We start from the raw sequence: 12,134 nt of genomic DNA, 5'->3' as shown, positions 1-12,134 counted from the left end.
GCCATATTATGAATAATTGCATTTATTAAAAGATTCATGTCATTGAAAAGGAGAAAGGTACTTTAAAAGTACAGCAATTTTAGCTGGAAAACTCCTGCAAGCCAGGCACCACAGAGATATATATGCAGCATTTGGGAAATTTTAATTAGTTGATTTGGGATTAGTGTATATGAAAATGGAATTTAAATATTCATAGAATTATTTAAAAGCTTGGAGAGTTGTTATGCAACAAATTAATTACAATATAGTGTTGATCACTAGGGTATACATACATCCTTGATATTTGGTGTGTGAATTCAGTTCTTTCTGTGTAAGTAGTGAATCTTATTTTTATGTGTAGCTGAGGCAATTAAAAACAGATTCAGGTTGTATCGTGGGAAGGTTAAAAGCCACTCAAAGTACATTACACTCACATATCAAAGTACATTAAATGGAGTTTTTTGAGGCACTTTTTGGTTTGGAACAAGGATTTCAGTGGTCTGGTAGTATTTCCTAATGATGTTTTATCTAAAAGTTTTCAGGAAAAGTTGGTGTGTAATTTGAGTCACATTTTAAGATAGCGTTTTAAGATCTTTTAGTTTGATTTAATTTGTGTGGGGATGTTTGGATTAGAACATGTTTGCAGCACAGAACTTTTTTTTCAAGATATAAATTACCCTTTCAATATGAACAGCAGAAGTTTAGTTGCAGTGAATGAGACTAAAAAACTTGACCTTTCAACAGATTTAAAATGACTCCAGATCTAAGTAGATTTTATGTACAAAAAGTTTCCCATGAGGTTTTAATAAAATCAAGTCAAAAATGTGTACATGTGGTATACAGATGGTACTGGAGTGTATTGTTGTTCTTCCTATAGCAGTTTTAATTAAAAAAAGGGACAGAATTTTTCATCCCTTGTATATGGTCTCAAAAGAGCTAATGAATAAAGAGAATATTCTTAATTAAGGGAATGAAGAGTGGCAGTGGATTTGGAAGGCAAGAAGTAAGGTGTGTCACATAAGCTTGGGTCTGACTCTTTAACCAGGAAGTGAAGACAAACCTGTCAATAATTTTGAGGTTATATGTTCATCCAGGTTTTGGGATACACCAAAACCAAGATGGTTTAGAAAAAAAATTATTATTCAGAAAAGAAAAATTTTAATGCTCTTTTCTCCCCATTCTTTTAGATGTATTTGAGGACTATGCATCCACAACAACAGCAGCCCAGAATCTCCTTTACACTGCTGCAAAGAAGAGAAAAGAGGTATGAAACCAGTGGCTTTAAATTATTTGAATTTTCCGTAATAAAGTTATTTTCCCCATGTATTTGAAGATGCTAAAGGAAGCTAGTCTTGAAAAATATACTTGCTGCTACATAGTTAAATGTTGCCTGGCTGAATGCTATCAATTTGGGGAGAGTTAAAATATGGTGTGTACAAATACTAAGTGGATTCTTCTTCCAGATCTAAAATGCATCTGCCAGTTACAAAATGGGTTGGAATAGATATATTGGAATAGATTTTCCCAGGTTTACAAACATCCTCTGTCACAGCTGTTCTCAGCATCACAGACTGTAGCAGGAGGAAAAGTAGATCTGATCCTTATTAATTTTCACTGATGGTGAAAATTGGCAGCAATGAAGTTAGCAAGGACAAAACCCATTCCATATAGTTATTCTTTAAATGAGGACATAACTTTTCTGTAGATCTTTCTGTATTTCCTGTGACCTGTACAAAAATACTCAGGCAAGCCCCCTAGAAAGCACAGTTGGCTAAAATGGTAAATGTTGTTCTAGGTTCCATTTTAACATCCAGTAATCATGGAGCTCAATTTCCAGATGGATTTTCAGAGGAAAACACAGTCTTTACATTAGGTGGAATAGGTGGAATATGACCTTTCTACTTTTTTATTGTCAAAACAGTTCTTGTCCACTGATACTCCTTCTCATTTTCATAATTTGTATTTAGACCATCCCAGTGGCATGTTGGAAAAGGACATAATGAGTGTGGAAATCACATTCAGCTGTTGGTTTTGCCAGGAAACTTTTCTAAGTCTAGTCAACTTTAGAAACTACTGCCAAAATCAATAGATCAAATTAAGTTTATGAGATTTTAGTCCAAGCTCTCCTTGAAAATATATGTATTTTCATAGATATATGCACACACACATATGTATTTATATTTATGTGTGAGACAAGCCAGAAAAGAAGAGAAAAAGTGGGCGAGGTGCTGTTTGAGCCTTTTGCCTTTTCATCACTTTTTTTGATTTGCTTCAACACAGTGACAAAAATACCTTACTTGCTATTAGTAATGAGAAATTTCATGGAGATGAATCTAATTTTGACCAATTTGGCTGAAAAGTTGAAAATTCCAAAGTTTTACACTTTTAACTATTGAAAGGGGCTACATTTAGTACCTCACATTGCTCTAGCCAAGACAAAATTTCTTCTTGAAAATGTCATATGAGTTGTTTAAACAATGCTATTAAAATAACTTGACTAATGGGATTGTGCGTTTTCTGTCCTGCCACAGGTATTACCAAAAATGATGGCATATTGCTACCAGATTCTGACAGAGCCAAACATTGATCCAAGGAAAAAAGATGGAGCTTTGCATGTTATAGGATCCCTAGCAGATATTTTGCTGAAGGTAAATGGGTAAAGAAATGAAAATAAGTTTGCAATTCTTGCTATCAGCTGTGATTTAAATTAAAATAGTCTTACTTTATAAAGTATGACTAGCCCTTAGCCATATTTATAAAAATCTGTAGGGAGATTGTACTCTGATTGCAATCAGAATATGAGAGTCTGTTTATTTAAAAATATTAACATTCTTCCTGGTTTTTATTTCATAATTTTATACACAGATATTTCCTTCTCACATTTTTCCAAAGCTCTGTTTGTTTGTTACACGATAGTCCCTTGGTCTCCTCCTGCTTTACTGGGAAAATGGAAGTGTTAAGAAAGCAAACATGCATTCCATCAGCAACATGGCCTATGATTCTTTATGAAATTCCTCAACTTATGGGAATGGCCCTAACTTATGGGCTTCTTCTGGTTCCAGGAAAAGGTTTACTTAACACATAACAGGGGTGTTCTGTCTAGCTTTCCAACTTTTTCACTCTTCAATAAGTGGCTTTAAGTCTTATTTCATCTGCCAGTTGGGAGGTTTGAGAAAAACTGAAAAGAACAAGGAGCCTTCCTCCATTTTTTATAGACAGCATCTTCAGAATTTTGGGTGTATTTCTGCAATCTGAATGCAAATTTAATGCACACTGTTGCTTTCTAATTGAAATTGATTACAGTTTGCCTGGTGCTTTTGTAGATGATGGAGTCCAAAATATGCCTTTGCTCCATGTCAAAAGTAATTGACAAAGCATTATCACTTTTAGCATGAGAATGGTGATCTTGTGCTGAAAGCTTCTTTTAAAAAGTGATTTATTATATTTTATCTGAATTGTCTCACTGTGCAGGATGTGTCTTCAGTTAGGAGCAACATCTTACCAGCACTGACCTTTTGGTTTTTTACCAATCTATTTTATGATCTTAAATCCTGAAACATCAGTAACTCTTGCAGAATTATTGTAGATTATTTTGGATTGTACGTATCCTTCCTCATGCAGGAGTATAACAGTGAATGAGGAAACATTGTTTGTGTTGTGAGAATATTTTCATATTAACATATTTATCTCTGTCCTGTGGGGAAGAAAGGGGATTTATTCCAGTATTCTGCTCCTATTTGAAATTTTCAATCCTGAAACATGAGGTTATATTGCATTTTATACAAGAGTAACAACCCCAAACACCACAGACCCCTTTAAAATTTGAATTTCTTGTGTTTGGAATTTGACACATTGAAACATTCCATCAGCTGCTTCCATATCAAATCCTGGATTTGTAAGTGCTCTCTGCTCTTGAGCTGACTGAGATCCTGAGTCTAAGGAGCTCATAGATACAATGGGCCTGCCTGAGCCACCTGGCTCCCACAGCAGCTCCAGTTCAAAGCCTACAAACTTCTGGCCAGTGTGCACAAAAGAGCAGTGTTTTCCTTTCTCTGTTTTTTCTCTGCTCAGTCCTTCATCCTGCTCTGTGAAGGCTGGGGATGAGTGTGGAAAAAAATGCTGTGTGCACTGGTGAAATCAAGTGTGATCATGTAAGATACTCGTGTTGTGTTGAGTGTCCCATTTCACCCTTTTCTGTCTTTGCCACTGAACCATTCCTTTGGATGGTAACAGCATCCCTAGCGTGTATCTTTTCTATTATTCTGGGACTATAAGGAAAGTCTCAAATCTCCATGCTGGTTCTAGCTTCCTGTGAGATTTGCTAAGGTTGGAATAATGAAGGATAACTCTCATCCAGTATCCTTCTCCAGCTAAGAAAATTTCTGTCACAAAGAAATTATCTTCATCCATTAATAAACATGAAAAAAGATGAAATTTGTTGCTGTAGTGTCCAAGACAGTAAGTTTTGATACTTAGAGTAACAGTGGTTCATTTGAAACTCAGATCTGTTCCATACTAACCCCATATTTATCTTCAGGTTTATATTTTCTCCTTTGTAGGAAGAATGGAATTACCAGGTTATTGATCTTTGTTAGTTTTTAAGAAAAATCATCTGATATTAATTGCCTTAAATAATATGAAAATTCCAGTTTACATGTTGTAATGAATAATGCCAAGTAAAATATGATATGTGCAGTTGTTTCACTTACCTGGTTTAGAACTTGCTGTGCTTTTGAGTTGATTCTATTCAAGGTAAGGGATCCAGCTCTCTTTGTGGGAGGATACCTTTATTGTATATACAAACTATTGTATTTCCCATGGTTGATATTTGAAATGCATTATGGGCTAGAAAGAAGTATGTGAAATGAATGGTCTCCAAAATTAATTTTTCCTTACTCCATCAGAAGAGTGTCTTCAAGGATCAAATGGAGCTGATGTTGCAGAATCATGTGTTTCCCTTGTTCATGTCTAACCTGGGATACCTCAGAGCTCGAGTAAGTTCACCTGCTACATCAATTCCAGTATTTGCCTCGGTTCCTTCCTTTGCAGTTTGATTTCATTCTGAATGTTACTGAAAGAAATTAGGTAAATACATAGTAAAATTTGAAATAAGATTCTTATGCTGTGTGTTTTCATAATTTTGTTTTTAAAAAGTGATTTTTCAGTTAAAGGAATGGATGTAGGGTTGGTGTTGTATTAATGTTCACCTCTTCAATCAAACTTGGGAATTTGAGCAGCAATTGTGGCCGTTTTTCATTAGCAGAGATGGCTGTGAAGAGTAGGTAGGATTTCCTCAAGTAGGTAACATCAGTTTGGGTGTTGCTTGAAGAAAATCCCCAAGTGCTGATATCAGTCATGGACAAACAGTTTTCATTGTTTTGTTCTGATTTTATTTCCCCCAGAAGGACCAAAGCAATGAATACAAATTATGTGCACACTGAATATATTGGAATTTGGGAAAGTACAATAAAGAACTGCTTGAGTGCAATGCCTGTGCTACATTTAATGAAAGAATACACCATAATTAAGTGGGGGGAAAAAAGCAATGCATGCAAGCAGGGAGACAGTTAGCATTGGTTTTGACTCAATTAAAAATGCTTAAAATTGCCATAGTCCCTAACTTGCTTCTCTTTTTGCCTTGCAGTCCTGTTGGGTACTTCATTCATTCAGTGCTTTGAAATTTCACAATGAGCTAAACTTGAGGAATGCAGTAGAGCTGACAAAGAAGAGCCTGATTGATGATAAGGAGATGCCTGTCAAAGTAGAAGCAGCCATAGCCCTTCAGACCTTAATAAGCAACCAAGAGCAGGGTATGTGACAGTGATTCATCAGTTGTATACACTGATCTATTGATTTTTTGTCAAGACAAGGAGGTTGGTGCAGATTTATCTAAACATTTCTGTCATTTGAAGACATAGATTTCAGAATATTTTATCATGTTTAGGCAGATTCACTTGCTCATTACATCCCAAAATTCTGACTTGAAGTTTTTATGATGTAAAAGAAGTTAGAATCAGCATGTTTTTATAAAGTAAATATCACCCATCTTTGGGGTTTTTTTAGTGAACTTAAGCAGTGTGTATGTTTAAAAATGAGCACTGCTTTATGTATGAGAGCAAGTGTTCCCTCAAAAGTGGATTTTAGCTGTAGGTGGCATTTCAATATTACACAATTTATTTACTCTGTCTACGAGTTACAGACTGTAAAATTGCCTTGGGTATGTTTTTGACTATTTTATTTCTTTAGTGAATTCAAATTTAAAAAACTTATTTTGTTCAAGAGTAGTCAGCTACCTGGCAGTTTGAAGATGCTGTATATTTGTGTTTATGGATAGCTGATTTCACCTGCTTTCTATTCATCTTTTAGCCAAGGAATATGTGAAGCCTTATGTGAGGCCAGTGATGCATGAGCTCCTGCACATTGTGAGGGAGACAGAGAACGATGATCTCACCAATGTAATCCAGAAGATGATCTATGAGTACAGCCAGGAAGTGGCCACTATTGCTGTGGACATGACCCAGCACCTGGTGAGAGCAATACTAAATGACCACTCCAGGCAGAAGCATGTCCTACTTTGAACATTTAATGAACTCTGCTTGAAGTACACACTGTTTAAAGTAATATTTACAAGAGTCCACCTTAGTATTTGCAGTATTTGTGGGGTTCTTTCTGTATGAAGTATCTTTACAACCTATAGATTGTTCAAAGACACTGATTTGTGTCACTGCTTTTAATGAGCCACAATCTAACTATTTAGCATTTCAAATTACTTGACGTAGACTTCTGAATAAAAAGAGGAGATTTTAATTTGCTCTGTTCCCCTTTCAAATGCAGCAAGAATATTTTTCAGTGCTGACAGCTCTTAGAGATAAGGCATTGCTGCTGCTGCATTAACTGCCTTGGTTTTGAATGACAAATTAGAAACATGGTTTTGCTCTTGAATGTCAAGCTGGTTGGTTTTGTTCACAGGCTGAAATATTTGGTAAAGTACTTCAGAGTGAGGAATATGAGGAAGTAGAGGACAAAACTGTTATGGCCATGGGCATCTTGCACACAATTGACACAATCCTGACAGTTGTGGAAGATCACAAGGAGGTGAGATTTTCCTTGGTATGCATGACAGGAAGCACTTCTGTGTGTGTTGCATTATTTGCCATGAATGTGCATTTACTGCAGTGGGATGGTACCAAGCCATCTCTGACAGATTGGAATCTAAAGCCCAGTTTACTTTTGTGATTTATTAATTTTCAGCTTTCAACTTCAAGGGAATTTATGTCCCAAGGGTAAAATTCTTAGCCCTTACTTGGTAAACACTTCATTGGAATGTGCTGGTTTTGGTTGGGGTAGAGTTAATTTTCTTCACACTGGCTAGTTGTATTACATACTGTTAAAATAGAATTTTAAAAGAAATATTTTGCATAAACCTAGTTTTTTACAGTGATGACCCATATCTTTAGTTTACCCAGCAATATCTTGGATTGAATTCCTAGGAATTGGTCTCCCAGTTATGGTGCAATGTATGCCCACAAATCACACATTCAGGGTAAAGAGGTTCTTTCTGCATCAGTGAGACCTTATTTCATAATATTATGATTGTTAATTCAGCATTTAAAAATGATAAAAGCCTTTTTGATTTGAAGAACTGCTCAAAGTGAATTAGTCAAATACATGTATTTGATTGCTGTATTTCTAATTTTTTTAATAAACTGCTCTATGTTTTTATTTCAGATCACTCAACAGCTCGAGAGCATTTGTTTACAGATCATTGGCCTCGTTTTGCAGAAACACGTGATAGGTATGTTTTAGAGATATGAAAAATCATGTAAATTAATTATTGTTATCTTTCAGAACAGAATTTTATCTTTTTTTGTGTGTGTTTCTTTAAAGAATAAGCCATTATTTTACCATTGTAATTTCGCCTCATCTACTCTTGTACATTAGTCAGATTGGCTGTTGTGTTTTGGAGGTCAAAAGCTGAAGATGCTGTTCTGATTATAATTCTGGCTAATTGTGTTAAAGGACAATGTCTAAATTACATTAGTCCTTATGGACATGGTCTGCAATTAAATTACTGCTTCATCAGTATGCTGCACTAAAAGTTACACTTTTGTGATAAGGCCTTCAAGAAAAAAGAAAGACTGAGGAAAAATATATTTTGCAGTAAATCAATGAGAAGCATTGTCTTTAATGTGCTGCTGATATATTTTTTGGTGTGTGTTTACAGTGTAAAACTATGCATATCATTGTAACTATAGCCAACAACTATAGCCTGTCTGAAAGAGTCTTTTACAATTTGTTTTATTTTTCTCTGTATGATTTAGTTTCTAATTGCTGTCTTCTAGTTGTTACATGACTCAGGACTTGGTTTCAGATTTCAAGGTATTTGCAAGTTAAATGTTTTCTGTAAAGCACCCTGCTTCAAATTGTCTTTTGCAGAGTTTTATGAAGAAATTCTGTCCTTGGCCTTCAGCTTAACATGCCAGATGATTTCACCTCAGATGTGGCAGCTTTTAGGTGTTCTGTACGAGGTTTTCCAGCAGGACTGCTTTGAATACTTTGCAGGTAAATTCACTTCTGTTCTAGTGATATCTTTACTGTTTGAGAATTCATCTCTAGCAGATAAGGGTCTCTTCCATTTAGTGCCAAGGTTTAAAATGATCATGTATTTGAGTCATGCCCTGCTCATCTGTTGAGTGTGGGAGTGCAACAGGAGATATTTAAGTAGGAAAAGCAAATCTGTCAGTGTGATCAGTTGTTGTAGGGGTCCTGAACTCAAAGAAAGTTGAATATTCAAAGTTAATGTGAAAATACAAATTGATTCATTAAAATGTAGTCCTGCTCTAATTCCAAGAATGCAGCCTGCATAGTGCATTTTATGAAGAATTCTTCCAGGAAAGACTATCAGAGTTTGAATTTCCAACCATATTCAAGAACATCACCTAATGAATTCCCCTTTTTACGACTGCCTCTCTGGTTAGTACTTTTAGTAATTTCTTTCTCTTTTGCTCTCCATATTTTGCAGATATGATGCCTCTCTTGCATAATTATGTGACTATTGACACTGATACTTTGCTGTCTAACCCAAAGCATTTAGAAATCATTTACTCTATGTGTAAAAAGGTAAGGCTTCTGATTCTTACTGTTGTTCTTATCACTGGTACATAACAATTAGAGGAGCTGAGTGACCTGAACATGCCACGTGGTGACCAAGCATTTCAGAACTAAGTGAATTTTAGTCTTGACTCAGTTCTGAGCACACACAGCACCTTCACACTTTTGAAGTGACATACTTTAAGAAAATTACATGCAAAAGGCTGTGTGGGAGAAAGTTGCTGTTTGTCTTGACTCTCTTCCATGGAAAGCTATTTTGGTAGGTAGGGAATTAATGAAGCCTGATTTCCTTGGGTTGTGTATCTTGCAGTTGGACTCTCTGGTTGTCAGCTAAGGTGCAAACTCATTTGAAGTTCTTCCTACATTTATCTAGTTTCTCTTTCATGCTGAGTCTCTCACGTATAATAAAGTATGAGATCATGCTGCAGTCCTCCTCTGATTTGGGGCATTAGAGAGTGTTAAGCATCTAGCTACTTGCTTATTTTTAAGAAACTTGGAGTGTTTATTAGATTGTGAAAATTTTGCTTTTTTTGTCAGGTTTGATTGACAGTGACCATGGGGTTGAAATGTATTGAGATGAAGCACTCAGTTTCATTTGTATGTGCCTACACACAGAATGATTGCATACATCTTGTTCTTAATCAGAAACTAGCCTAGACATAGCACTTCACTTTGCCACGCTGTTAACCTGCCAGTGACTATTAGAATTGAAGTGAAAGAATGGAAGCACCATGTGGAGAACATCAGTGATTCTTCTAAGTGACACTTCATTCTAAAAAAGGGATAGTGAGAACATACAAATAATATAACATTCTTTAAGAAGTACAGTAATTTCTTCTAGTTTTTAAAATTCACCTTTAGCCACTAATCCTTGTTTATGTCCTGTAGAGATGAATTATGTGTCTTAATTCCTCACAGAATTTAACATGAATACATATGTATATGCTGTGTAGAGATTTTTGGATGTATGCAGGTACAGGAGCGCTTGCTTTCAGTGTTGTCAGTGATTACTGATAAATTGTTACTCTGATTGTTAGGTACTGACAGGAGATGCAGGAGAAGATGCAGAGTGCCATGCAGCCAAACTCCTAGAAGTGATTGTTCTTCAGTGCAAAGGACGGGGTATTGACCAGGTGATTCATATTGAACAGGTTTTCTCTTTTATTGCTTTCTAATGATCCATGACTCCTGAGAGAAACAGCTGCAGTTAGAGAATTTGAGGGAAATGTACACTGGGGAGAAAGAAGTAAATGAGCTCAGGAAAGTTTGTAAGGTTGGGTTTTTTTTGGTTTTGAGACAAGATGTTAGTGGGCATGGCCACAAAATGGATATGGGCTGAATGACAAAGACATAGTACGTTGTGCAAGATTGTAGCTTTTTGCTTTCTCTTAATACAATTTCCCTTTTGATGCAAAACACATAGTTAAAACTACTGTGGCTGAGAGGTTAACTGTACATATCCAACTGCTATTGTTTCTCCAAGCTATAGGAACTTTTTGATGTTTTAAATTACTAAGTGCATTTAGAAATGCAGATTTTTTAGCATGGCTTGCTTGTGATTGCAGAGAGAAACATAATCACATTTTTCCAGAGTTCTTAGGACACCTTTTTAGAAAGTAGTCTTTTTCCTATTAAGGGCCAAATTCTGGACTCATGTAATGAGCCTAAATTACCTTGACACACCATGTTTGATGTTGCCACAGTGCAATCCATGGATTTCAGTGATAAATTTTCAGTTAATTTCACTGAAAGTGATATAACTTTACTCGCGTAAATCTGAAGTAATTGAAGATAAAAACATTCTCTGAAAGGTTTTATTTTTTAAAGGAAATCTGGAAGAGTTTAAAGTGACTTCAATGTATTTGCATTGAAATAAATATGTGGTGGAAGGCTTAATTGAGTTGTACAACTCTATGGATTAAAATGGTTGCACACTGAACTGAAACTCATAAACTAAAACTTTTGTAATGCTTGCCAAATTTTTGTAATGTATAAATGTGCCCGTTGAAATATACATGTGTTTAGAAGATGCTTATTTCATTGTTTAGAAATTTGTGCATATTTGCTTTTATCTGAATAAAGTCATTTTACACTTCTATAAAAAATCTAACATCACTTTACTCGGAAAATCTTCTAACTATGTTATGAATTTAGGTAGTTCAATTTCTAATGCCTGTTAGTTTTGAAATAGTTTAGTATCCTTCTTCAAAGATGAGAATGTCTAAGTCTTTTTCTAAATCTTTTCAACATGCTAGAGCAAACTCCGCCAAAGGCCTGAAATATTCTCCCCTGTGCTCAGAATAACACTGCAATTTTTAGCTCAGAGAAGAGCTGTTTTGAGAAAGATTTATAAGTGTGTGATCAGAGGCTAGAAAGTGAAAGGAATGTGTTCCTTTCTTCTATACCTGAACTTCAGATAACTCAGGACATAATTCTGGTAAAAATATTACAAAATTTTGTATTATCTGGCAACATGTCTAATGACAGTTTTCTTTTTTTTTCCCCCTTCCTTTTCTTTTTGTCTTCTTTTGTGCCCAGTGTATTCCCCTGTTTGTGGAGGCTGTTCTGGAGCGCCTGACTCGAGGAGTTAAAACGAGCGAGCTCCGTACCATGTGTCTTCAAGTTGCCATAGCTGCGCTCTACTACAACCCTGACCTACTTTTGCACACCTTGGAGAACATCAGATTTCCACACAATCCTGAGCCCATCACTGCACAGTTCATAAACCAGTGGATGAATGACACAGACTGTTTTTTTGGGCAAGTATTGAGAGGTTTATTTTTTACAATATTCAATATTGACCAGCTGGATTTCAACAATGTGAGAAACTATGATACTCTTGAAAACTTCTAAAAGTTTAGTAAGGGATAAAAGGGACAATATCCAGCACTAGGGTGCTTGGCAATCTGCCAAAAACACATTGTTGGCTTAAAACAATGTTCTCTATATACTGTTATGTTACAGGGGGTACATACATATTCATAAGAGTTTATACATATTTAAATATTCCTGTGAGTTTACATGTTCTAGGAACTCTTTTGCTT

The 12,134-nt window shown here is 35.6% G+C and overlaps 1 protein-coding gene across 2 annotated transcripts in view; it reads left to right on the top strand.

The window, feature by feature from the left end:
• IPO8 (importin 8) overlaps positions 1 to 12,134 on the top strand; it is a 47,546-nt gene that overhangs the window by 19,508 nt on the left and 15,904 nt on the right. For both annotated transcript variants that reach the window (XM_063154032.1, XM_063154033.1), the window contains exons 11-21: positions 1,167 to 1,243; positions 2,511 to 2,627; positions 4,884 to 4,973; positions 5,624 to 5,789; positions 6,346 to 6,506; positions 6,949 to 7,074; positions 7,708 to 7,774; positions 8,416 to 8,541; positions 9,002 to 9,099; positions 10,128 to 10,223; positions 11,629 to 11,849. In XM_063154032.1, the coding sequence (XP_063010102.1) occupies positions 1,167 to 1,243; positions 2,511 to 2,627; positions 4,884 to 4,973; positions 5,624 to 5,789; positions 6,346 to 6,506; positions 6,949 to 7,074; positions 7,708 to 7,774; positions 8,416 to 8,541; positions 9,002 to 9,099; positions 10,128 to 10,223; positions 11,629 to 11,849 (1,345 nt within the window). The remainder of the gene's footprint in view (positions 1 to 1,166; positions 1,244 to 2,510; positions 2,628 to 4,883; positions 4,974 to 5,623; positions 5,790 to 6,345; positions 6,507 to 6,948; positions 7,075 to 7,707; positions 7,775 to 8,415; positions 8,542 to 9,001; positions 9,100 to 10,127; positions 10,224 to 11,628; positions 11,850 to 12,134) is intronic.

Source organism: Melospiza melodia, chromosome 4, assembly GCF_035770615.1.
Source record: "Melospiza melodia melodia isolate bMelMel2 chromosome 4, bMelMel2.pri, whole genome shotgun sequence".
Lineage (NCBI taxonomy): Eukaryota > Metazoa > Chordata > Aves > Passeriformes > Passerellidae > Melospiza > Melospiza melodia.
This window is presented reverse-complemented; position numbering and strand designations above follow the sequence as displayed.